General features: G+C 39.4%; 13 protein-coding genes and 1 non-coding gene across 14 annotated transcripts; 6 read left to right on the top strand and 8 right to left on the bottom strand.

Annotated features, from left to right (window-relative positions):
* Nucleotides 1-35: 35 nt before the first annotated feature.
* SYT1 (Arf family guanine nucleotide exchange factor SYT1) lies at nucleotides 36-3,359 on the bottom strand (the record flags this gene model as incomplete). Its single annotated transcript, XM_022821457.1, has 1 exon — nucleotides 36-3,359. One exon carries the CDS (start codon nucleotides 3,357-3,359, stop codon nucleotides 36-38), a length of 3,324 nt encoding a protein of 1,107 aa, XP_022677817.1.
* A 923-nt stretch (nucleotides 3,360-4,282) lies between these two features.
* On the bottom strand, nucleotides 4,283-4,358 carry KLMA_R704. The gene has a single exon. It is a non-coding gene; the product is annotated as a tRNA-Val (tRNA).
* Nucleotides 4,359-4,982: 624 nt separating this feature from the next.
* On the top strand, nucleotides 4,983-5,584 carry TMH18 (Tmh18p; the record flags this gene model as incomplete). The annotated part of the gene is made up of 2 exons (XM_022821456.1): nucleotides 4,983-5,029; nucleotides 5,146-5,584. The coding sequence occupies 2 exons, from the start codon at nucleotides 4,983-4,985 to the stop codon at nucleotides 5,582-5,584; spliced, it is 486 nt and encodes a 161-aa protein (XP_022677816.1).
* A 408-nt stretch (nucleotides 5,585-5,992) lies between these two features.
* TOM20 (TOM complex receptor protein TOM20) lies at nucleotides 5,993-6,547 on the bottom strand (the record flags this gene model as incomplete). Its single annotated transcript, XM_022821455.1, has 1 exon — nucleotides 5,993-6,547. One exon carries the CDS (start codon nucleotides 6,545-6,547, stop codon nucleotides 5,993-5,995), a length of 555 nt encoding a protein of 184 aa, XP_022677815.1.
* Nucleotides 6,548-7,057: 510 nt separating this feature from the next.
* CPR8 (peptidylprolyl isomerase family protein CPR8) lies at nucleotides 7,058-7,969 on the top strand (the record flags this gene model as incomplete). The annotated part of the gene is made up of 1 exon (XM_022821454.1): nucleotides 7,058-7,969. One exon carries the CDS (start codon nucleotides 7,058-7,060, stop codon nucleotides 7,967-7,969), a length of 912 nt encoding a protein of 303 aa, XP_022677814.1.
* A 188-nt stretch (nucleotides 7,970-8,157) lies between these two features.
* ZNG1 (GTP-dependent zinc transferase) lies at nucleotides 8,158-9,420 on the bottom strand (the record flags this gene model as incomplete). Its single annotated transcript, XM_022821453.1, has 1 exon — nucleotides 8,158-9,420. The coding sequence occupies one exon, from the start codon at nucleotides 9,418-9,420 to the stop codon at nucleotides 8,158-8,160; it is 1,263 nt and encodes a 420-aa protein (XP_022677813.1).
* Nucleotides 9,421-9,607: 187 nt separating this feature from the next.
* On the top strand, nucleotides 9,608-11,224 carry ALG12 (dolichyl-P-Man:Man(7)GlcNAc(2)-PP-dolichol alpha-1,6-mannosyltransferase; the record flags this gene model as incomplete). The annotated part of the gene is made up of 1 exon (XM_022821452.1): nucleotides 9,608-11,224. The coding sequence occupies one exon, from the start codon at nucleotides 9,608-9,610 to the stop codon at nucleotides 11,222-11,224; it is 1,617 nt and encodes a 538-aa protein (XP_022677812.1).
* Nucleotides 11,225-11,343: 119 nt separating this feature from the next.
* Nucleotides 11,344-11,883, bottom strand: IMG2 (mitochondrial 54S ribosomal protein mL49; the record flags this gene model as incomplete). Its single annotated transcript, XM_022821450.1, has 1 exon — nucleotides 11,344-11,883. One exon carries the CDS (start codon nucleotides 11,881-11,883, stop codon nucleotides 11,344-11,346), a length of 540 nt encoding a protein of 179 aa, XP_022677811.1.
* A 300-nt stretch (nucleotides 11,884-12,183) lies between these two features.
* RSA4 (Rsa4p) lies at nucleotides 12,184-13,731 on the bottom strand (the record flags this gene model as incomplete). Its single annotated transcript, XM_022821449.1, has 1 exon — nucleotides 12,184-13,731. One exon carries the CDS (start codon nucleotides 13,729-13,731, stop codon nucleotides 12,184-12,186), a length of 1,548 nt encoding a protein of 515 aa, XP_022677810.1.
* Nucleotides 13,732-14,228: 497 nt separating this feature from the next.
* Nucleotides 14,229-18,890, bottom strand: SSK2 (MAP kinase kinase kinase SSK2; the record flags this gene model as incomplete). The annotated part of the gene is made up of 1 exon (XM_022821448.1): nucleotides 14,229-18,890. The coding sequence occupies one exon, from the start codon at nucleotides 18,888-18,890 to the stop codon at nucleotides 14,229-14,231; it is 4,662 nt and encodes a 1,553-aa protein (XP_022677809.1).
* Nucleotides 18,891-19,266: 376 nt separating this feature from the next.
* Nucleotides 19,267-20,301, top strand: PPG1 (putative serine/threonine-protein kinase PPG1; the record flags this gene model as incomplete). Its single annotated transcript, XM_022821447.1, has 1 exon — nucleotides 19,267-20,301. The coding sequence occupies one exon, from the start codon at nucleotides 19,267-19,269 to the stop codon at nucleotides 20,299-20,301; it is 1,035 nt and encodes a 344-aa protein (XP_022677808.1).
* An 85-nt stretch (nucleotides 20,302-20,386) lies between these two features.
* Nucleotides 20,387-20,611, bottom strand: HUB1 (ubiquitin-like protein HUB1; the record flags this gene model as incomplete). The annotated part of the gene is made up of 1 exon (XM_022821446.1): nucleotides 20,387-20,611. The coding sequence occupies one exon, from the start codon at nucleotides 20,609-20,611 to the stop codon at nucleotides 20,387-20,389; it is 225 nt and encodes a 74-aa protein (XP_022677807.1).
* Nucleotides 20,612-20,878: 267 nt separating this feature from the next.
* ABZ1 (4-amino-4-deoxychorismate synthase) lies at nucleotides 20,879-23,134 on the top strand (the record flags this gene model as incomplete). The annotated part of the gene is made up of 1 exon (XM_022821445.1): nucleotides 20,879-23,134. One exon carries the CDS (start codon nucleotides 20,879-20,881, stop codon nucleotides 23,132-23,134), a length of 2,256 nt encoding a protein of 751 aa, XP_022677806.1.
* A 677-nt stretch (nucleotides 23,135-23,811) lies between these two features.
* On the top strand, nucleotides 23,812-24,783 carry SOL1 (Sol1p; the record flags this gene model as incomplete). The annotated part of the gene is made up of 1 exon (XM_022821444.1): nucleotides 23,812-24,783. The coding sequence occupies one exon, from the start codon at nucleotides 23,812-23,814 to the stop codon at nucleotides 24,781-24,783; it is 972 nt and encodes a 323-aa protein (XP_022677805.1).
* Between the last annotated feature and the right edge of the window lie 30 nt (nucleotides 24,784-24,813).

Raw genomic sequence — 24,813 nt, 5'->3', positions numbered from 1 at the left:
AATGCATCTTCTTACTTGATATTTACACGGTTCGCCTATGTCGTACCCGCTCTGTCTGAACCACTTTGGTCTGTTTCCGAGGCCAATGGAAGATCAGAGCTTTTCCTATATTGTTGTTGGTTAAACAAAAAGCTTTCGTCTATAGAGTCCAAATCAAGTGAAACGTAGCCGCTCACGCTGGGTTCCAGACCCACGATGAGTTCTAACAATTTGATGTATAGCTCAAGCCTTTCGTTCTGATATGAGACCATTTCCATACGCTTACGTATCCCATTGACATGGTCTATTAAGCTGGATCTTGTTTTGACTGATATTGGAGCTGTATTGAGGTAAAGATTTAGCTGATCATATAATGAATGCCATTTTGACATGTTTTGTTCGTGATTGCTTTGGAGTTTTACGATCTTCTCCTGCAACGATACTTTTCTTTCAACAATAAACGTGTTAGATAACCCTTTGATATCCATTTTACAGCCATCAAGACTGCCCGAAAAGTATATAGAATTTCTCCATTCCTCTGCCTCTGCTTTGTCTCTAAACATGATATCCCGTCTTAAATTCTGGTTTATTATCGATAAGATGTTAGGAGCTTCTGATTTGCTCTCTGTTAAGAATAGATTATTGCAGTAATTTATCTCATGGTATGCAGACAATGGCAGAGATAGGTCAATAATATAATTGGAAGTGTTTGTTTTACTGTCAAGTTCTATCTTGGGATCCAGCCATGTTGTTCCGTCAAAAAACAATAGATGAGAAGTAGTCAATATGGCAAACTTTGATCTCCATTGACTCTTGACAACATTTCCAACTAATGAGAACTTTCTAGTGCTAACTTTCATCTCTAGTTCGCCCATCTTTAGAATTTTTAGATATGCTATCTCGCTTGATGCATCCTCATTCAAAATTTCAATGTTAACGTCATGAAGTTTAGACAACAACTGGGTTTTATTAAATTTCAAATACCCACCCTTAGTATCTTTTAAAAGAGATAAGAGTTTTTTTACACCATGACTGTCCATTAATGTGCTAGTCGATTCGAGGGTTTCGTAAGGCACCGGATCCACAAAATTCTCCAAGCTAATATTCTTTAATGAATCATTTATGATATAATGGTATGGGTCAATATCTTCTACTGCAAATAATGACAGTGAACTTGAAGTAGAAGAATTAGGACCAGAAGGAATTGGAGGCGGTGTCAACGAATACTGGTAGGTACTGGGATTAGATTTATTGCCTAATATTAGGAAAGAACGGTGGGAGAGCCATTGGCTCTTAATCATGTTAACAGGAGAGTAAGATGGAGGAAACCAGTTTATAATTCTTTCTTGAGGATTTAAAGAGTCGTCAACTTCGTATGGCGGTAAAATTGTCACTGGAAATTCTCTTGCGGTGATATTCTCATAAAGGTATTCTATATATTCTCTAGGGATTGATTTTCCCGAAGAATCTGTATCGCTGTGTATCAATTTAACGAACTCTGCTTTGGTGATTTTCTCTTTGTTATTTGGGTTAAAGTTATCCGTATGTAGGACAAGCAATGAATAAGTAAGGAAATATACTTGCTCACTATCCTTCCATATATGTTCTTGATTATCAGACGTTTCCGCTGACTGGTAGTTGTGGTTGTAGTATGCACTACTGAAACAACGTAAAAATCTATCAATCTGTTGACCTTCTTTCGGTAGCTCTAGAAATAGCAAAACCGTCCGCAATGCCAGATCTAGCGGTTGTTGTGAGAAATCAAAATCTCTTTCCATGAATAACCTTAAACAAGAAAGTATGAATGGATCTTCTCGTGCACAAAGAACTATGGCCAGGTATTTTTGGTAGATTGGAAGTATTCTATCAAGATACTTTTCTTCACTCTCTTCTGAATTTGGTTTTGGTGGCTTTTCCATATTGCTAAAGGGTATCGGTGTAGGTAATGGGAATTTCTGGGAGTGCATTCCTGTAACTGAACGTAGGGACATAATGTTTGTAAGAGTTGTCACTATGGAATTACTTCTTCTGGAAAGATGAGTCGAAGCATTTCTTTGGGTCGATGTTCCATTTGTGGTTGTAATGCCCAGACCAAGGTTGGAGCTAGCACTATCAGATCTAGATCTTGTCGTCACATTCTCCCCAGCTCCAGGAAAACTAACATTTTCCAATGGGCTTGGTCTGTACCATATTAATTCTGGTTTATTTTGATCAACGGTATCGACTGTTTTGCTTCTCATCCTTCGAACGTTCAGCTTTGACAGGGTTGCATCATTTGCACTATCCAGGGATGCTTCTCTTGTATGCTGCCCACCGACTATTGAAGTTCTCATAACTGAATCTGCAAATGAGGATATTGATCTGCGGGCACTGGAAAGCCTATTAATGCTAATATTTGGAGGAGTTGAAGTGGTATTACTATTATTGCTAACGGATTCGAAGCTTTTGGAGCGGTTTACGGGGGACATTGCTGTAAGATCCTTCACAGATGACCTCGAAATGGACGCCGCACCAACTGAGCCTAACCCCGGTTCAGATGAAAGAGATCTTTCATCCAGTGATGACCCCGCAGCATTCGAAATAACAACCTTCTGCTTTAGAATTGAGCCTGAAGTATCCTTAGGATCAGTTTCAGTGTCATCTATATCATGTTTTTTCTGTGCTGGAGAGAAATTAAGCCAGGTAGCAAGTTTTGCCGATTTCCTGCTATGAGAGGCACTACTTGTGTTCGCTGATATTGTGCTATTGCTGCTATTGTTGTTGCTTTTGTTGGCGTTATCGTTGTTAGTTCCAAATCGTAGTGACAAGAATGATGGTGGAGAGTGTATCCTTTCTTTGGACTCGACTTTTTTATTGCTGGGATTGGTTGTAGTGGTAGTAGTATTAATGGTGGTGCTCGTGTTGGTGCTCGTGTTGTGTTCAGCGCTTTGGCTACTGGAGTTTCTATTACGATGTTGGGCAAGAGCTTTAAGTCTTAAGTCAGGTAGGCTGCTGACACGTTTTTTCAGTCTTTGCATATTTGTTAAAGGCGGTCTTCTGTCTGTTACTTCTTCCAAGGGTTCTTCCTCTTTCTTCGTGTACGTTGTTTCTTCCGATTCAGAAACAGGACCTCTTTCTTCCGCTATATCATTCAAAACCGTAGTACTGGTACTGTTATTTCTAACGTTTTTAGCATTATTATAGCTTGGTTCAAAAGTAGCCCAGGGGCTCGGTATGGGGCTTTGGGCTTGCGCATGTCCTGGATCTGAATCACCCACAAAATCCTTTTCCTTCTCAAACGAGTGGTGATCGTCGCCTTCATCGTCCTCATCCTCTGATCCAGAGTCCTGCCTTCTTTTATTGAGTTTCCCCTTTATATAATCAACTATTAGATGGTTCATTATCTCAATTTAACGCACAGTATCATGAGGCTAGCCAGATACACCTTTAGTTCTTTTGACACTAGTCAAATGCAGTAATGCAATCAAATATCACCCCCAAAAAAAACGATACAAAAACCACTAACAAATCTCACGCACACACACACAAACGTTGCGTCCACTCCTCTGCTGTCCTTCAATTAGCTCCCAAAAGTCTAAAAACAGGTGTACAACACGTATACATTTACCAGTTTTCCTTTTCTTTCGTTCCTCTTGAAGAATACGTGAGTAGTCCAATCCTATCAAGAAACACAAAGCTTAAAATTCAAGAGAAACTGCCTATACAGAAATATCAAAAGAAAATACTAGAACAAACACAACAGCTAAACGACCTTTAACCTGTAACAGTAAGATAACTAACTGCCAACCGGGTTGTATACTGACAGAACTCTGATGTAACACCAATGCGCAAGCTCAATTGGTCCTCAGCTATAAATCTTTTTATATATACATACTGCTACTAAACCGTTCCGTACTATATTTATGCAAATTGCAAAAATCTGGTATTTATTAACAATGAAGAGAAAAAGACGTACGCTAATTGAGCATCAAAATGTAGCACAGAACAAGCAAGGGAATTGGAGTGTCGGAGTTGTGAGCATATACAGAAGCTGAGCAAAAGCAGGTATGTTACGGGAAAAAAGGAGCGAAGAAAGAAGAATACCCAGGAAACCTGGTCTCATAGAAACGGGTGGAGAGAGTGTTTTCGGGCTCCAAAACTTGTGCCGTCTCTAGTGGTAGTAGTTGTTGTAGTTGTTGTCATGCCAGGCCAGGCCAGGCAACAGAATCTTGCGAACCATTCAAAAGAGGGCAATCGACTACCTAAAGAAGGAAAGGATACCACCAGACCGGGAATTGGTTTTGGGAAAAAAATACAAAAACAAATGATTTCGCCCAGGATCGAACTGGGGACGTTCTGCGTGTTAAGCAGATGCCATAACCGACTAGACCACGAAACCAACTTGTTGAAATACGGTGTTATTGTTGGTGGTATGACCAGCAGCATGTATCACATGCCTTACTCTTCCTCATTTCGGGGCTCTATGGTCAACCCTAACTACTTCGAGTCATGACTACTATGCCGAACACATCCGATAGGCAAAGCTTAGACTTCGCATTTGGGACGGAAGGCTACGGGCAGTATCAATTTCTAGGTCTTTTTGAATATTTTACATAAACCAGGTATAATGGTGTCCTAAAAATGTTTTCTTGTATATACTTTTCTCTTGTCCACCGTTCAATTTTATTATCATAAGCTACAAAGTACCTTTGAAAGATGAAATTAGCTATATTTTTGGACGAAAAGCCCAAGCGACAACTCCGAACCTTTTCCCATTGCCTTCCAGGACCAACCCCAGTACTAAAAATACATTCACCCAATCAGCCTAATGCAATTGTGAATTATATTATATTCGTCTTTAGCCTAGTCCTACTCTTTTCATTTCTCTTATGTTGAACTATATAAGTTGAAATAGTATATATATATATATATATATTAGTAATTTGAGAAGCAGAGAAGGCCGAACTTGATATAAATTTCACAGTCTAGGAAAATAAAATATCAACTAACAAGCACCAAACACAATGTCTATTCTCAAGCCAACTGCTCACTTACTTTTCTATTCCTTCGTGTATGTTTTTGACCCTTCTAAACTAGTTATGAAAGGTGTGGTGTGATATATTAAAGATTATAGTTACTAACAATCAAGAACTTATATTCATCCTCATGATGAGTTCTTTGAATCAGCTTCGGTGGTACGACGTTCTACTCTTATGTAGCCTCCCCAATTGCGTTTAAGACCTTAGAAAGGGACCAGTTTTCCATTTTGCAACACAATGTGTTCCCAATGTTCTTCCAGATGCAGACTGCATCACCGATCATCTTGGGTCTAACGGCGCCATTTGCTCTCACAACAGGTGCAATTACATCATTGGTGACCGCATCAGTCAGTGGTGCTATCAACTACTTCTTCTTGTTACCTCGCACTCAGAAGATTAAGGAGGAAAGAAAGAAGGTAGCCAAGGAATTCTCAGGCGATGAACTAGAAGCCAAGGATGCCCCATTGCGTAAAAGTTTCGGCCAGAGCCATGGACTCAGCTTACTTTTCAACATGACGAACGTTTTAGGGACCTTGGCATACGGGATTTACTTGTCTAGAGGCTTGCTCAAATACGTTCCAAAATGAAGTGAAGGGAAGTGAAGTGAAACGAAACGAAATGAAATTTCAGGAAATGAGACGCTATGATCCCTTCTTCAAGTGAATAATATAGGTTTTGTATTGTATCATCATACATATACATACACACATATATACAGAAGAAGTATGAGTTATAATAAAAAAAAGATATTGCAAGAAGCGCACATCGAAAGCGACGTGCGACCCTCACTCTAGAGTATTAAAATTCATGAGAAGTCATGCCACAGGTTATAAAGAGACGGTTCTTGTTTGTTAAATTTCAAATAAGACTGGACTAGACTAGACCAGACTGAACACGAGTGGGAGAATTTTTATAATAGTTTGAATGTTGAAAAGCGGTAGAACGTTGTTAATATTCTTTGTATTATTTTGTAAGAAATAATCATATTGTTTCCTCTATTCGTCAATCTCAACTGTAGCGGCTGGAGCAGCTGAAGAAGCTGAGCCGACACCGGCACCTGTCAAGAATGAGGAGACGTTAGAAGGTGGCATCAACGCAATCATCAAGACAATATTCTCGTAAATTTCCTCAGACAAAGATCTCTGGTAGATACCCAACAAGTCACTTGGATTTGGATACACGGATAGAGCCTTGTAGAACTTCAAAGCGGATTCCAATTCGCTACCTGGAACGGCAGCAAGCTTCTCACCCATCTCGACGTTGGAAGAGAAAGCAGCCTCTCTTTGCGAAGGGTCTTGAGGCAGAGGGTCCTTGCTCAACTCAGCTATCAAGATCTCATTCACCCTCTTGAGCTTCTCTTGCTTTGCTTCCTCCTTGGCTTGCTTTTCCAACTCAGCATGTTGCTTCAGTTTGCGCTTCAATTGCTTTCTAAATTCTGGGTTGTTTCTTCTTTGGTAGTCAAAGTATGCTGCATAACCAGCAAAAGCGGTTGCAACTGTCACACCGGCAATCGTTAGAATACGGCCAAAGGATACTTGGTTACTAGACATGATGATAATATTGGATGAATTTTAGGTTCAGATTCAAATATAGATTCGGATTTGAGATGAGCTGATTTATTCAATAGTGGAAAAAAATGCACAATTATGTCTGACAATGTCCCCTGAATGCAATGTTATACCTCCACTGATTGATGAATTAGCTTCTATGTTGCAGAATTATCTTCTAAAAAAACAAGAACAGCCTCTAAAACGAAACTACGTAGTGCCTTTTACCCATCTACCGAAAGGTTTCGCTTGAATAAATGTTCACCATTTTTTTTTTTTCAATAAAAATCATGAGAAATGACGACGTTTCTTTATTGAGCCTTTGAGCAGAAAGGTTTTGACATGAGAACGCAACACGAATAAAGTTTTGTTTGTTTTAAAGGATTTTTAATCCCCAATATATAGATTGGGTAGTTTGACTTATAGTCTGTTAGGCTCCGTTTTTTATTGTTATCTAAAGGAATTTAAAATTCGGTGTGGACAAACGGTACTGAAGCAATGAGGGTACAGGATATGAGATTGTTTTGTTTATTGACGTGGTTTGCGGGGGTTGTGTTTGGGGCAGCAATCCAAACATCCGGTGAAAAAACTGTCTACGAGCCCAATCCACCTGTGACTAAACGTGTCTTGATGGGTATCAATTTCACCCATCCTGAGACCAAGCAGCCAATGAATATTGATGTAGGAATTGAGTTATACGGTAGTGTTGTGCCAAAAACGGTCGACAACTTTTATGCGTTAGCCAAGGGAGTCAAGGGACAATTAGGAGAAGAAGTGATCGATATCTCATACAAACATACTAGGTTCTATAGAATTATCTCTGATTTCATGATGCAAGGTGGAAATGTTCTACCTAATGTGGGTCCATTTTCTATATATGGGTACAAATTCGATGACGAGTCGTTTGATTTGAAGCACGATAGACCTGGTCGTGTTTCCATGGCTAATGCGGGCCCAAACACAAATGCTTGCCAATTTTTCATCACTACTTCAAATGAACCTATGCCTCATTTGGATGGTAAGCACGTTGTTTTCGGGCAAGTTATCTCAGGTCTTGAAGATCTTATAAGATATGTTCAACACGTGGAAACTGACGAGCATGACAAGCCACTTGACGACGTTACTATTACGTACACATATTCTGAGGAACTAAAAATCGGTAATTTGGAACAGCAACACGAAGATTGGAAAAAGAAGGTTGAACAATTCAGAAACGGCGATAAGTCCGTCGGTATCACTCTAGAACAAGAACTCGCTCAGGGAGCCAAGGATGAAGTCAAACTAGAGAACGACTACTACTATTACCAACATCCATACGCAAAGTTCGTGTTTGGAATGTTATTCTTGGGTGGGTTATTCACTGTTTATGCTAACAGAAGATCTATTATTCCTAGAGCAAGAAACATCGTCTCTGTGAGATCATGATTTCTTCAAAACTGCCTTGCTCTGACTACAATTGTACTATGATTTACTTAAAAAATTATCCAAACTAAACAGAATTAAACTACACTAAACTATATTATCTGTGACTTTTTCTCTAATTTCAGAATACCTATATATTCGTATAGCTACATAGGTATCGATATATTTCTTCGACAATTTTGATGTACCTGTTAATTATCCTCTTTGATCAATGCACTGTCAAGTAACTTCCTAATGTGAGTTTCATCCAAATGCTTACCTATGAGAACAATTTTGTTCTCTTTTACGTTCGGTACCCTTTCTCCTGGAATAATATCATATGTGTCACGAACACCCTGAATAACTTTATATTCTCCGGACACCACAATGAGACCCTTTGTTCTGTGAACTTCAAAATCCTCGCCCTGGGTTGTAAGCGGATGTTCTACTCCGAAGTTTTTCCATAACAAAACTTGTAGGAAGTTCTCAATGAAGGAATCGAATTGCTCTCTTGTAGTGAAGAACGGGAATGTCAATGTGATTGTTGATATTCTGGGATCATGGAAAGTAGTTTCAGTCCTTGCTTCCAACAACTTCGTGCTTTCAAATGCATGCAAATCTAATATGCGGTCCAAATCTATATCTCCATATTTTGTATAGTATAATGGCGCTGCAGAATTGATTGATCGGACAACCTGTTCAAGTTTTTGGCGTTTAGCCTCGTTCCCTTCAATCTTATCAGATTTATTCACCAAGATTGCATCGGCCATAGCGATTTGTAAATGTGCAATGGTAGTGTTCGATTCTTCATCTCCATCAAGAGTGACTTTTTCCCCATGCCAATGAGAAGCTGGAGACACATCATCAAGACAACTGACAATATGCTCACTATCCAGAACAGCGATGATCCCATCGATGTATACATTACTATTCAAACCTTTATCCTGCCAAAACATTTTGGCTATAGGTGCTGGATCTGCAATTCCGGAAGTCTCCAACAAGATATAATCGATCTTCCCCGGTGATCTTGCTACCATATCTTCAATGGCTTTCACTCCAACATCCTTTAAAGAGCAGCATAAGCACCCGTTTCCCAAATCCAACCATTCTTCATAAGCCTCTCCGTTATTCTTGATGCTAATCGACTTCTCAATTTCCGAACTATCACCGAATTCGTTCAAGATCACAGCGAGTCTTTTGTCAGAACCCTTTAATGCGATTTGTTCCAATAACGTAGACTTACCTGCTCCCAAATAGCCAGTTATAATAGTAACAGGTATCCGTTGCTGTTTGTCATAATATTGCTTCCATTGCATATTCGCGCGATTAATCTTTTTGTCACTAACAATCTGCTTCCCACCATCTGGTTGGTATTGCTTTAATATACTCTCTAGGTCGGCCTCATCACCAGTGACTAACCGCGGAAGCTCTCCATCTTCATCTTCCTTAAAACTATAATCCTTGAGGGCTGACATTTCCTTAATAATTCCAGCCCGTAGTTGCCACGAATTTTCTAGTTCATTTGGTGCTTAAAGCCTTTAAAAGCATGAATTAATTAATTAGAGATGAGCTATTTTATAATCCTTGAATATTACAAAACACTTTTATGCCGTCAATTCGGAAAAGAGAAAGAGAGAGGCCAGGAACAACCATATACCAACAATGGATAGCATATTAGATCTAACAGCTGCACTTACTTGTGCAGTGTCATTACATCTTTGGTATTCTCCTTATACGAAGGTGGAAGAAAGCTTTACGATTCAAGCGGTCCATGACATCTTGAAATATGGCATTTTCGATATTTCGAAGTATGATCATGTTACGTTTCCTGGAGCTGTTCCAAGATCATTTGTCGGTCCATTGATTCTTTCCTTGTTCACTTATCCATTCAATTTGACTATTTCGAATGATCCATATAGAACTCAGATGTTAGTGCGGTTTTTAATTGGACTTACAAACACTGTCGCTTTGAATAGGTTTGCTGTTGCTGCTAAGAGGGCATTGACCAACGAGCAACAAGCTAAGGCCAACGAAAAGAATGATCCTATGAATAAAATCAGTACATTTGATTTAAGCAGTTGGTTTGGTCTTTTCACTGTCACGCAATTCCATTTGATGTTTTATAGTTCAAGACCATTACCAAATTTCGTCATGGCGTTGCCCTTAACATTGGTTGGTTTGTCATGGGCACTAGAAGGTAATTATAGATGGTGTTTAATGCTACTTTCGTTTACATCGATTGTTTTCAGATTGGAGATTGCGGCATTAACGATCGGTGTAGCCATTGGTGCGTACTATTTCAAAAAATTGTCATTACTCTCCATTGTAAGAACCGGATTCGTCGGTGCCGCTGCAGGATTCTTATTGTCTGTTCAGGTTGACTCTTACTTTTGGGATCGCTTGACAGTTCCTGAAATTGAGTCATTCTTCTTCAATGTCATCCACGGCCAATCGAGTCATTGGGGTACTCAACCATTCCTCACTTATCTCACTGGATACTTACCAATGATGTTCCTTCCACCAACTGCCTTATTTATTAACCATCTAGGTTATATGATCAGTCCGGTTCCATTTAAAATTGTTGGTATAGCCGCCTACTTCCACGTATTAGTGTTATCTTTCCAACCTCACAAAGAATGGAGATTTATTATTTACGCTAATCCCCCAATCACACTATTAGGGGCAACAGCAGCTGCGTATCTATTCAAGACAATTGATAACAAAACTGCTAAAGGTGTGGCAGTACGTTTCATCTTGCTATTAACTCCACTGGCCTCTTTAATCCTTTCCGTTCTATTTTCGTTTATTTCCTCCATGAATTATCCTGGTGGGGTTGCATTGACACAGTTCAATGACATGGTCAAATCACAAAATATTTCAAATGCAGTTGTTCATTTAGACGTTCCAGTATGTATGACAGGTGCAAGTTTATTCGGCCAGCTTGATGATTCTTGGAATATTACGTATGATAAGACGGAAGATGAATCTTTGTCCTCAAAATGGTCAACATTTGACTATTTGATCACTTCTTTGGATAACCCTACTTACATTCCAGCAGATAATGAAACTACTTGGGAATTGGTGTCTACAACAAAAGGGTTTGGAGGTATCGACACTGCTTATTTGGCCAAGACTTTCACCGAACAGTACGCCAATGGTCTTGATTTATATGTTACATGGGAAAGGACAGGAGATTTGAACTTCCTTAAGGAAATATTCAATAACACTTTCATTATGACTGACATCTTTTACACGTATAAAAAAGTCCCAATACTTTAGGATGTTATAAAAATGTCATAAATGGCTCTCCGAGGTTCGTTAAATTCAATTCGATTTAACAACTTTATACTCTACTATACTATATACAGACGTTTTTCATAGAATAATGAAATTCACTTTTAAAAAGTTGTTGCCAAAACCTTCTTAACATGCTTGGTAGCGTCCCCTTGAATGAAGATTTTCTTTGAATAAATCGAAACCTTCCAGTACTTCTTTGCAATAAATGGCAATCTTTCTTGTAGATCGTTTCTCAATTGCACTGGATCACCTTGAATCTTTCTTATTTCAGTTACAAGTTTGTTACCATTCTTGTAATCAGTATATACTGGTAAGTTACCGGTCGCACTTCTCTGTACAAAGTATGTATTCTTGCCAAATGGCACGAATCCCACTACTTCTTCCGGTTTTACTTCATGGATCTTTGGGAAAACCGTGAATTCATCGTGATGACCAGCAAATGCTTCTAACTCTTGTAATTCACTGTCAGACAATGGCCCAAGCTTATCCATTTCATGTTTAAGCTCATCTAAAAATTCTGCTTGTGTATCAGATGAAACGGTAGATTGTGGTTGTTGAGATTGCGTGGATTGTAGACGAGCACAAGCCCAAAGTGGTCTAGGACCTTTTTGAATAAAATTTCTTGATAATCTGGTAAGCATCGCTTTCGATTCACTCTTGTTATTCAGCGATAAATGGGGAAAAATAAAATTCCGTAAACACCAAAGAAACAACTATCTACACGTTTTAACTAGCTCCAATACTAATGAACTACTTACTATCCTAATCTTCCGTTATGCTTTTACTTCTTTATGTGATAACTGTTACAATTTCAAACTTTTCAAAATTTTCGATTATTGGATAGAGCACTGAATTTACACCCAACCACCACATATTTAAAATAGGAATCTACGGTAATAGTTACATAGTACACAAGGTATAAGTGTCGTTCTGGGAGCCAATCAATGAGTCCAGATCCTCACCATCTTGTCTTTACCACCACTACATACACGCTTACCATCAACAGACCAGTCAACGGTATATACTTCATCTTGATGGCCTGGGAGATCTACAGAGAGTTTTCTTGTCTTGACGTCCCAAACCTTTAAAGTAGTATCCTTTGAACACGAGACTAGAAGTCTGCAATCACTTGACCATGCGACTTGGTAGACACTTGCAACATGACCTCTAAAAGTCGATATAAATTTACCGTCCCTACCGTTCCACAATTTGATGGAGTTGTCAAAGGATGCGGAAACGATGTAACGACCGTCTGGCGAAAATGCGACATGGTTGACTAGCTTTTGATGACCAGTCATTCTAGTGATTGGTTTCGTAGCTTTTAGTGGGTTCCATAGGTACATTGTGAAATCGTCACTGGCTGTGACCATTAGTTCTTCGAGTTCACCATTTTTCTTTGCGACCTTTTCGTAGTTTTTGAGCGCCTTCTGTTGAGCTTCTTCGGCTGAGACTGGCTTTTCACCCTTATGGTCAAAGGCACCAACTCTCAAAGCATAATCGGTAGACAACGATAAATGGTTGACCCAGTGTGCATGTGATTTTAGAATGTTAATGCATTTTCCGTTGAGGTTCATATCCCAACATCTGATAGTCTTATCATGCGAACCACTATATAAAACATTTCTACCACCCCATTTTATGCAAGACACTGAAGAGGCATGGCCACTTAGTGTTAAGAGACAAACTCTCCTGGTAGTATCCCAGATCTTAATGGTACCGTCCTTTGATGCTGTCGCTAATCTGGGTTTATCACCCGGTTTCACTAGATGGATTGGTTCCCAAGATAGGGATGTGATCCATTTACTGTGTCCTCTTAATGCATCACCATATGGTTTACCCTTTTGTGACTCCCAAAGTCTGATAGTATTATCCATAGATCCTGTTGCGATCAATTCACCATCCGGCGACCAAGAACAACATAAAACCCAGTTATGATGACCTTGCAACGTAGCCATACGGGTTTGAGTATCACAATCCCAGATGCATGCAGTGTTATCACCAGCACCTGTAACCATTCTAGAACTTGTGTGAGGAGCAAATGATGAGCATAAAATTGTAGAACCATGCCCAGCAATCGCAGATGATGATCTGGTCACGGGCTTAACTTTGAAAATAGCTCTTGGGGTATACACTAGTGTTAGGAAATCTTCTGTGGACTTCAAACCGGGTTTCAAAATGGACTGGTACAAATTATCCCTAATATCTACCATCTCTTCCTCTCCATTCTTGCTTTTGTTATTGACTAAACATCCAAAGGTATATGGAACAGGTTCATCAGTGTCCCCATTCAACTGATTGAGTAACTCTTCTAGTTGCTTCTCTGTGATAGCACCCGGAACTCTTAGAGATCCGCCCACAGTTTCACCGCTGTCAAATGCCTGGAACTTAATGAGGACATTGGGCAAATCCTTAGGAATTAAGTCCACTTCACGTTCAGTCTGAGCTTCTCTTCTTTGCTTCTTAGATGGCGGAGGTAATAAGGTAGCCATTGTTTTATTTTATTATTGTATAATTTGTATCTACCGAAGGAACCGCAAATATTTGGCCGATACTGATAAGGTCCTTTATTGTATGGTAAGTAACCTTTATAATAAATTCAATCTATTAAAGCGACTAAAGCTTTTATGCAAGCCCAAGCAAGATACTCCGCTTGTACTCTTTATGTTTCTTACTATTAAGAAAAGCTCATCGCATGCTCATCGCATCTCAAAAAGAATTTTCGAACAGAAAATTTCTTTTGGTGTCATATATCCGGGTAATCATAAATTGTAAATCGACAAAGAGGACATGCTAACTAGAAGATATAGATTGATATTAGACAAGATTCCAGACTGAAAAAAACAAGCATAGTTAACAACCGCTATACATATATACATCTACATATATATTTTATTAAGAGTTTGCCAGTATTTTTACATATCATATTACAACGTAATAGTGTTACAAGTTCTGGTTTATAATTTAAGTATTACTAGTTGGTTACGGTTTACTGTTCGGATATTGTGACATCACTGTCACCGCCGAATGCGATAGTACGAATTTGAGCTATCCACGGATCAAGTAATAGTTCCAAAGCTGTGGCTCTTTTGTTAGCGTCTTGTATTAAACATCTACTCAAAAACTTTCTGCCCGCAGATGAGATCTCAGACTTAGAAGGGAATTGTGGAAGATGACCTGCTGCAACATGGTACATGATTGCCCACTCGTTATCCAAATTCGCCCATGGCCTTCTTCCGGTAACCATTTCGAGCACAACACAGCCAAGCGACCAAATATCGTCCGATCCGAATTTGCCGTGACCTTGACCAGTAACAGTTTCGGGGGCCATGTACATTGGTGTTCCAATCATGTCTTTTCCTCCGGCGCCTTGTTTGTTTGAGTCTAGTGATAACCTCCTGGAACCATTCTTTGCTATAAGTTTTGCTGCACCGAAGTCAACATACTTGATAACACCGTTTCCATCCAATAATATATTTTCCGGTTTTATATCACGATGTACAACACCAGATTGATGCAAACATGCTAGGCCTTCAAGTAACTGCAAGGTATAAACTTGAGTTACCATTTCGTCTTCAATTCTACCGTGTTCTAGGAGACTTGCCAACGAAGAACCTTCGCAGAATTCCATGAAGATATTAACTTTGTCTCGATGGACTTCAACACCATAATATTGCACGATGTTAGGATGATTCAATATTTCCATAACACGCATCTCTTCCTTAAGTGAAGGGAAAATCTGTTTCATGGCCTTTGAATCTTGGATTTTGATTTCCTTAACTGCTAGAATATCACCTGTGTCTAAGTTTATGGCAGAGTAAACTGTTCCGAAACTACCACTGCCAATGAAACTACGCTTCTGCCATCTGATAGAAAGATTTGAAATAGAAGATGCCAATGATTTTAAGAACTTACTCTCGTTATCAGTGTCATCAATGACTTTACCAACCGAATAATGTCTTTTGACCTTCAACTCTTTTTCCATATCAGAAATTGCGTTCATACGCATCTCAGAATTAACGGCCAAAATCATATCATCATCTGCGTCATCAATATCAAGATTAGGCCTCGATTGTTGGGCATTTATACGTTCTGCCTCCCGTGATCTGGCACCAGTGATATCAAAGTGTGACACTAATAGCGACATACAGCCGGCAATCCTCTCCTTCAAGATTTTGAAATCTTTTTCGTTAATACTCATGATGTTCCACCCATTTGTCATTTGCATCGCAAATTCCATAGCAGGAACGCACCATCTAAATGTCTCTGGATTTGTTGGATCGCATTCATCTAAAATAAAGCCTAACCAGTCTATGCTCATACGCATCATTAATCGTATGATGATAGCCTTAGTTTCTGGAGTAGCTACGTTTAAAAGAAGGAAGCTTTTTGCAAAGTTTTTAATAAAGAGATAAGCAATGTTGAAGAAATTCACTTCAGATGTATGCGCTGAAATATTCTTTTGTACTTTTTCGAAATTTGCCAAGGCGGCGTATGTCATTCTAAAGAAGGACCTGTTGATCCGCTGAAGCGATGTTTCAATTTCATTAATTGCGCAGCGCTTCTCTCTAATGGCAACTGAATCACCGACAAAGCTTTGGAACCTGTCAACCTGATAATCTAAAGCATATGTTGATCCCTGGTTTAGCATTACTATGGTATCTGGAGCAATGTTAATATTGAATTCCTCAATTGATAGTGGATTCTCAGTAGTTAGATTGTACATTTCTCCATTCCATATCATTGGTTTTTTTGGACAAAATACTAGAATGTAGCCAAGCTTTTTTAACTTGTTTTCTAACTGTACCAGCTCTTCGGTTTCATCATTATGAGGTCCAGATATAGTTTTACCACGACTACCAATTCTATGATTTACATCGTCTTGCTTTAGATGATAGTAAAGTACACCATCTCGTCTTTCTTCTTGTACAAACATTGCTTCTGGTAATGAAAGATCCGCTGGAGGGTTATAGATTGCCAAACTGTTATTGATTTCCACTTTAGGTATTAAGTCTGAACCAATTTTGGTAGATTTAATGATATCTAAAATATCTTCATCAGAACATCCCAAGAGTTCTTCGCTGGCGATTAGATAATAACCATTTTCTTCAAGAACCCCACCGGTATAGATCAAAAAGTGGCCACTGTCCTTCAATCTCTCTAATAAAAGAGCATGGTCGTTGATATTATACAACACTGAATTCTGGAACGCCTTTGTTAAAACGTTGGCAAATCTGTTAGTTTTTCTTTTGAATGCACCAATGTTTTCAATGACACCAAGGATCCATTTCCTAGCTTGAGAGGCTGATTCAAATTCATTTTTCTGCTTTTGTTGCTCGACGATGTACAAATACAACCGATTCAACAATCTAATTGTTATGTTCACAAACCCTTCAGCTACCACCCTGCTTGCTCCAGAAATGTAACATCCAACGTTTTTTAGGTTCTCCCAATGCGAGAATAGAATATCAGGCTCCTTAAAAGTCCTAAAGGAGTTCTTCGAACTATCAATCAATTTCAAATGCAGAAGTTTGAACAAAAATTCGATTGCTTCTACAACCTTTGCGTCAAAGGAATCACTTATCTCAATTCCTATTTCCCAACCAGATCGGTATTCTATAAGTGTATGTTTGATCTGTACCGACAACTTAATGTAGGTGCTAAAGTCGTATATCATTTGATCTATCATCATCATGGTAGGCTTCTTAAGCTTTCTTGCATATTCCAATCTGATCGAAATGATTTCTTGGATCAAGCGCAAAGGAAATGTGAGAAGACTGTGAATTTTATCAACAGGTAAAGGAAGATTCATTTCATCAATAAAATTCCGTTGCTTTAGAAATATTAATTTACTTTTGAACATCCAGGGGGCATGCTTGAAAAAGATCTTCTTCTGAAAAATTGCTTCAATGTCTTTCTCCTTCATGATTTGTTCGGCGAATGAACGATCATTCATAAATATCCCATCATTGTCTAATGTATCTTTAGTGAAGGTGACATCTAAATCATCGTTTTGGGTCCAAAGTTTCAAAGCATCGATTTCGTACTGAAGACTATCATATGAATTAATGAGTGAGTTGAAGGTTTCGATCCGACTGATGAAGTTAGTTGTCTTTGTGACAGGCTTTTCCATATTCATATTGGCAACATTCTTCCAATATCCGACAACTCTATAATATTTCTGCAAAAGAGTTTTAATCTCTTGAATGACTGCATCCGGGTCGTTCTCTATATTATTTTTGTAGTTCAATATCTCATCGAATACCTCATCACTAGTGCTTCTAGAGTATTCTAGGGATTCCCTCTGATCTTCAACAGTTCTTCCGTTTAACCAGGCTTTGAGTTCTAACCATATCAAATCGTTATGATCCAGTAAGATTTCATCGGGTTTCTTATTAGCAAGTTTTGTTTTTTCACTTCTCACGATATCACCTTTTAGAACACTAGAAAGCATAGTTTGCCATTCAAGACGTTCCCTTACGAGCGGATTGTTGGATAATTGTTCCATTATAAGTTGGGTTTCAATGTAAGATAAACCTTCTTCATCGACAGAACCGTTTCGCGAGCGTTCAGATTTGTGCAAAATATTGAGAGTATTTCCAATATTATTATTGGGGTCCACAGAACGCAACCACTCCATTTTATCAAGAAGAATCTTGTAACTCATCAGTACTAATTCATCATCATCTATGGAACGGAAATCTCTGTCTGCACTAGTTGCTATATTATTACCGAAAATAGCAGAATCCATTTTATCATTAATCCTATTGAGATCATCATCCGCATCATCGTTTTCTCCGTCAACTTTTGATTCGTCATCATCATCATTACCTGAGGATGTGATTCCCCTAGTGTAGTAATCGTCTACCGCTTTGTTTTTCATCGAACTCAAATATACTTGTTCATTAAGTACATATTGTTTCTGTAATGGCTTAGTGGATTTCAGGGTAGCTGTTGCATTACTACTCAGTGACCGTACAGAAGGTGAAGATAGCGTAGGTGTCAGGTTTGGCGCTGAAGAATTAAGTTGCGATGAGTAGTTAGGGTCAACCGATGTGGATGCGGACACAGAACTAGCTGTTTGCGAGTTTAACGATGCAACAATAGGAGGGACTGGAAACGAATTAGTGGAAGTAGATGAATCATTCGATTGGTTTAATGCAAATAACTTATTACTAGTCAATGAGCTAGAACGAGATCGTGAAGAAAGGGCTCCCGAGAGTTTTGGGGATGTAATAGTCTTCATCTGTGCAGTTGTAGGCGTATGTCCACTAGAGGAACCCGATGTACTAGGTTTCCTCGAAGAAATAGCGGAAGAGTTAGCGGATGACGGTGAAAGCAACCCGGCCTGATACTGCGTGCTTGCACTAGATGATGTTGGAACCGCATGCGCTGACGGAGTCTTCTTAAGAAAACTAGGTCCAATATTGGCCCCTCCACCAGACACCATATTAGTATTAACTTTCAACGTTTCGTTTGATGAATCGCTTGTCACAGAAGGAACAGACCCCGGCCAATTCAGCTGTGAACTGCTTCTCCCTCTTCCATTGGGAAATGGTTGACACCCCTTCATCGCGGATACTTTTGCAGAATATGCATGAAACTGCTCTTGAACATACTCTTCGTCGGTATGCTCCTGGTCCTCAGACATTGCTAGTCTTAAAAAACACTCTCTGCACCTTTTAAATCACTCTTAACAACAGCCTCTGTAGCTTCAACAACCGTTCTTTACTAGTTATGAAGACTTAGAAACCTTTAATTCTTTTCACTTTATTTTTCTACCTGTAAAACTAAGAAATCTTCATGAAGTATATGAAACATTTAGCCACTTAAGAATAGAATGTGATTGTATATGTGAATTGTGGGTGATATAGGGGACTTCAGAGGAGTAAAGAGGTGTTTGAAGATAAAGTATTATACTCGGGTCTGTTATAGAGGAACTTCCGGTTAAGGGATATTAGCGGAATCTGTAGTTTTCTATCGGTGACAAAATAAACACATATATACCTATATCATAACCAGGACCGATGAACCTTGATTGGTGTTTGGAACAGCTCTATGAGGGCAAACTCCTTCCTGCAGAGACGATTCGAGCGCTTTGCTTTAAATTGAAAGAGCTTTTAGTGAAGGAGTCCAATGTGGTGCATATCAGTACTCCTGTAACTGTGGTGGGGGATATTCATGGACAGTTTCACGATCTGCTAGAAATATTCCACATTGGTGGACCACTGCCGTCAACAAACTATGTGTTTTTGGGGGACTATGTAGATCGAGGCTTGTACAGTGTGGAAACTATTACATTATTAATCACACTAAAATTGCGGTATCCAAGCAGGATTCATTTAATTAGAGGCAACCACGAATCGAGGCAAATCACCCAGAGCTATGGATTTTACACCGAGTGTCTGAACAAGTTTGGCGAAGGAAGTCAGGTATGGCAGTATTTTACTGATCTTTTTGATTATTTGGTTCTTGCGTGTATCATTGACGACACAATATTCTGCGTTCATGGTGGACTTTCCCCTAATATACAATCCATCGATCAGATACGAATTATAGATAGAATTAGGGAAATTCCACACGACGGTGCGATGGCAGATTTAGTGTGGTCAGATCCTGAAGACGATAGGAACGAGTTTACGTCTTCGCAGTTCAAAGTTTCCCCGAGAGGTGCAGGTTACACTTTTGGCAGAGCTATAGTGGACAAGTTTTTCAGCATCAATGGTGTCACCAAGATGCTACGAGCTCATCAACTTTGTAATGAAGGGTATCAGGACTATTTCGGAGGGAAAGTTACCACTGTATGGTCTGCTCCTAACTACTGCTACCGTTGTGGTAACAAGGCTTCTATACTAGAGCTATACTCACCAACGGATTTTTACTTCAACGTTTTCGATGAGGCCCCAGAAAACAAACTACTAACAGACCCAATGCTTAATGACAAAACACTACACTCTTTCTTTGACGAGGAAGATGGTATGAGTAGTGCCCAATTTGACGTCTTCTCTGACGAGCATCAAACTAAGTACGCCCAGAAAAGACAAATTGACTACTTTTTATAACATTCTTTATCCATTTCGCTTCGTAAATTTAATGTGAACTAATACATAATATATAAACACTTCCTTTTATCAAGCTGTTTGCTAATTACACATAGTACAACTCGAGGTTAGTTCCGTCATGAATTTCGTAATCCTCCAGAGTAATGTGATCCTTCAATACACTACCACCTTTTTGCAACACGATCTTGGCAGCACTCGCAGTCCCAAGTTGAACACTCAACACTTGTTTAAACTCACCAATAGTGTCTTCCTCAAGGCATTTCACACACACTTTCTTACCAAGTCGATCGTTTACTAAAACCTCTATCATAGTACGTGCCCAAATAGCTAATAAACTCCTACAAAGTGCCCTGGGGAACCGGCTTTTTCAACCGTTGATGCTATATCTCTAGGGTCCGAGAGAGTGGTTATGTCAACTTTTGTCTAAAAAAAAAAATTATTAAAGCCACTCGATGCGATGACTTGTCTACAGTTATGGCATGCACAGCTCAAAATATGAGAAAGTATATTGTTTAGGATCGACAATAAAGCGGAAAGCAGCGGAGGAAATAGGTTCGACGTTCGACAATATCTGAACATGACATTTTACGTCTTATTTATCGATTCTTACGATTCCTTTACGTACAATGTTGTTGAACTAATTAAAGAGCAGCGAGAAGATATAGAGGTGGTGACAATTCATAACGACACATTTGCAAGCTACGAAGAACTCAAGCCGTTTTTGAGGCTCTTTGATGCAATTGTGGTAGGACCTGGACCTGGTAATCCTGTGAATGGACCAGCGGATGTTGGAATTGTTGCGTCCTTATTCAATGATGACTTGGTGATTCCAATCTTAGGAATCTGCCTTGGGTTCCAAGTCATGTGCCACGTTCATGGTGCCACAATTGAGCAATTGGACAATATTAGACATGGCCAGGTGTATCCAATCAACGTAAAGGAGTGTGGTGCCGGTACTGAGGGGCTCTTCTCCGAATATCCAAGTACTTTTGACTCTGTGAGATACCACTCTCTCCACGTGATCTGCGATTCTGAAAGTAGTAATAAAATTGTTCCACTAGCGTACACATTAGATGAAGGAAAGCAGGTCTTAATGGCGGGAATGATTGCTGGAAAACCATGGTATGGGGTCCAATACCACCCAGAATCTTGCTGTTCGAAGCTTGGTGGGAAATTAATCCAGAATTTTATTAAATTGGCGACTAACTATAACCAGAAGGATGTGATGAGAGGCGGTTCTCATCATGACTCCGAATGCGACATGCAAAAACTATCCATATTGTGCCATAAGATTGACCGTGAACCAATTGTAAAGAAAACTCCAAATGCTGGTCCAAAAAGCACTGTTTCTTTTGATACGATGGAAATCAATCAAGATCCAAAAGTGACGCTACGGATATGTGAAGCATTGGAAAAGAATAAGATCCCCTTCTTTTTATTAGCATCTTCTACTATCAATCCAAATCGTGGCGAGATGTCTATCATTGCACTACCAAATAAGCAAAGCAAAGTATTCACGCACTATGCACAGTTGGACAAAACTACTATTCATAACTGGCAACAAGATGACCTGACAGTTGAGGAATACCATGACTATTTATCTTCCGGGAAGACAGACGATAGAATGACAGTAGTGTCCGAAACTAAAAATGAGTTCTGGAAAACAATTGGCACATACATGGATTCAAGAAGTTGCCCATCAGAGTACCCTGAGTTACCATTTGTTGGTGGGTTTGTTGGTATCTTGGGATATGAAATGGGTCAGTTTACGGTCTCTGAATCCCAAGAGAAATTAAGACCAGATGCAAAGCTGTGCTTTGTGGAAAACAGCATTTTGATTAACCATAAGGAGGGGAAACTGTACACAATTGGACTTAACTGCGAATTCCCATCAGATATCAACACTTTAATTAAACAAACCATTGAAACAAAAGAAGACTTAGCTTGGCCTATGGAGCTTCCTGAAGACGTTTCCTATGATATTTCGTTACCAAAACAAGAAGCATATGAGAAAGCATTTGAACTGTCTCAAAAGTATTTGCACCAAGGTGATAGTTATGAGGTTTGTTTGACAACGCAAACAAACATCAAACCAAGCAAAGTAATCGAGCCATGGAGAATTTTCCAGACCTTGATCCAGAGAAACCCTGCGCCATTTTCGAGCTTCTTCATGTTTGATGATGTGGAACCACATAGGTTTGACTTGTGTTTGATTTCAACGTCACCAGAAAGATTTTTGAAGTACTCCAATGATACCTGCGAACTAAGGCCAATCAAGGGCACTGTCAAGAAGGGCCCTGATATGGACCTGGAAAAAGCTACTGCAATATTAAAGACACCAAAAGAGTTTGGCGAAAACCTAATGATTTTGGACTTGATAAGAAATGATTTATATGAGGTGTTACCCAAAGTGACTGTCGATGAGATGATGTCAGTTGAGGAGTATGCCACCGTTTATCAGTTGGTCAGTGTTGTCTCGGGGCACAAAATGGCCTCTTCCCCATATTCAGGACTAGACGTTTTAAAGCATTCTTTACCGCCTGGTTCGATGACCGGTGCTCCTAAAAAGAAGACAGTAGAACTTCTACAAGAACGCATAGAACCAATATTCGGCGCCGCCACTCGTGGAGTCTACTCCGGTGTAACTGGTTACTGGTCAGCTAACATGAACGGTGACTGGTCCGTGAACATCAGATGCATGTACTCGTACGACGAGGGGAAAAATTGGAGGATTGGAGCCGGAGGTGCTATCACAGTTTTAAGCACCTGCGAAGGCGAGTGGGAAGAGATGTTCACCAAATTAGAAAGTGCGCTACAGGTTTTTACGAAGTAGGTACGGCAAAATCCCATTCCACCTGTAAATAGAACTACAAATACAGTTATATATGTAAATATATATTCCAAGAATGAAATGAGAGCAATGCTTTTAATAATCTCTCCTAGTTCTGCGCGGTCACTTGGAGGCTTATTAAAATCTGAATTCCCTTATAACGTCTCTCTCTGTCTTGCTTTGGATCGTCGTAAATTGAATCATGTGACTGGGCCGCGTCAGGGTTCTCCATATCATGAAACACGGTTTGATAGTTTTACAAACAAAATACAAAGGAAGATTATAGAAACATCTATTTGGCAGTGTTTTGCTACTTACTAAAAGAAGGGGGAAAAGAAAGGGGTTTATTGGAGTAGATTTACTGTGTTTGAGAGGTTAAATAACAAGGTAATTAACGAATCTGTCGTCAAGGATCCGTCAGGACTTCAAATTGGAGAGAAAGAGCTATTTCAACGAGTAGTTATTAAGAAGTTTTTTGAGGGTTTTCGTTTTTCTGCGCTTATCTGTGGATTTGAATCGAGATTGGTTTAAGAAGATTGATTTTACGGAACCTTACGAGAGCGCGAGTGTCTATTACCTGATCGGATTAGTAGAAGATTATAATATATTATAACGAGACAGAATAGAGAGCTAGTAGGTTACTTTATTTTTGAGAAAGAAGAAAAATAATCGGGGATAGTATGACGACCACAGTACCCAAGATCTTTGCCTTTCCAGAATTTGCGGGTGTTGCTGAGGCAGTAGCAGACCATGTTGTGCATTCACAGAACATGGCGCTCAAGGATATCGCTACTGGGCCATCCAGTGCCAGGCAGTCCAGCACACACATTTCCAACCAGAGCCAGGGCAGTGTAAGAAGCGCTACTTCAATGCAAAAGGTTCCTTCTACAAGAAGCATACGTAATAACAGCAGCGGAGGCGGATCATCTGGTGGGAAATTGAAAAAGCCTAAGGAACGCCGCTTCAAGATTGCGATCTCTGGTGGTTCTCTAATCCAGGTGCTACATGAAGGGTTGCTCAAGAGGACAGATGTTCAGTGGGGTAAGTGGGATATTTATTTTGCAGACGAGCGTTTAGTTCCTTTCGAATCAAATGAGAGCAATTACGGACAGGCCAAAAGACATATCTTCGACTTAATTGATACTGAGAAGTATGGAACACCAAGAATTTTCCACATAGATGAATCGCTTATAAACGATGCACAAGAATGTGCAGATCATTACGAAAAAATTTTGATTAAAGAATTTGCGGGTAGAGACAGTGTAAAATTACCAATGTTCGACCTTTTCCTTTTAGGTTGTGCGCCAGACGGTCATATTGCATCTTTGTTCCCCAACTTCCAGGAAAATTTACGTGAGAAATTCGCTTGGGTTGTTCCTGTAGAAAATGCTCCAAGTGGGCCCTCTAATAGAATATCGCTAACCATTCCTGTTATCTGCCATTCGCATCAAGTTACCTTCGTCGTGGAGGGTGCCACAAAGGCGCCAGTTATTAAAACTATTATGGAAAGACCAGAAAAGGGACTACCTAGTAGTATTGTCAATGAAGGAGCCGCTGGACGTGTTGCGTGGTTTGTTGATGATGATGCATTGAGTGATGTTTTAGTAACCAAGAAAAAATACAAGTTTCTAATTACAGATGATAACAATTGAACCCCCCTACGCTACTCATATAGATTTTAA

The sequence above is a fragment of the Kluyveromyces marxianus genome, chromosome 7 (assembly GCF_001417885.1).
Source record: "Kluyveromyces marxianus DMKU3-1042 DNA, complete genome, chromosome 7".
Classification (NCBI taxonomy): Eukaryota; Fungi; Ascomycota; class Saccharomycetes; order Saccharomycetales; family Saccharomycetaceae; genus Kluyveromyces; species Kluyveromyces marxianus.
This window is presented reverse-complemented; position numbering and strand designations above follow the sequence as displayed.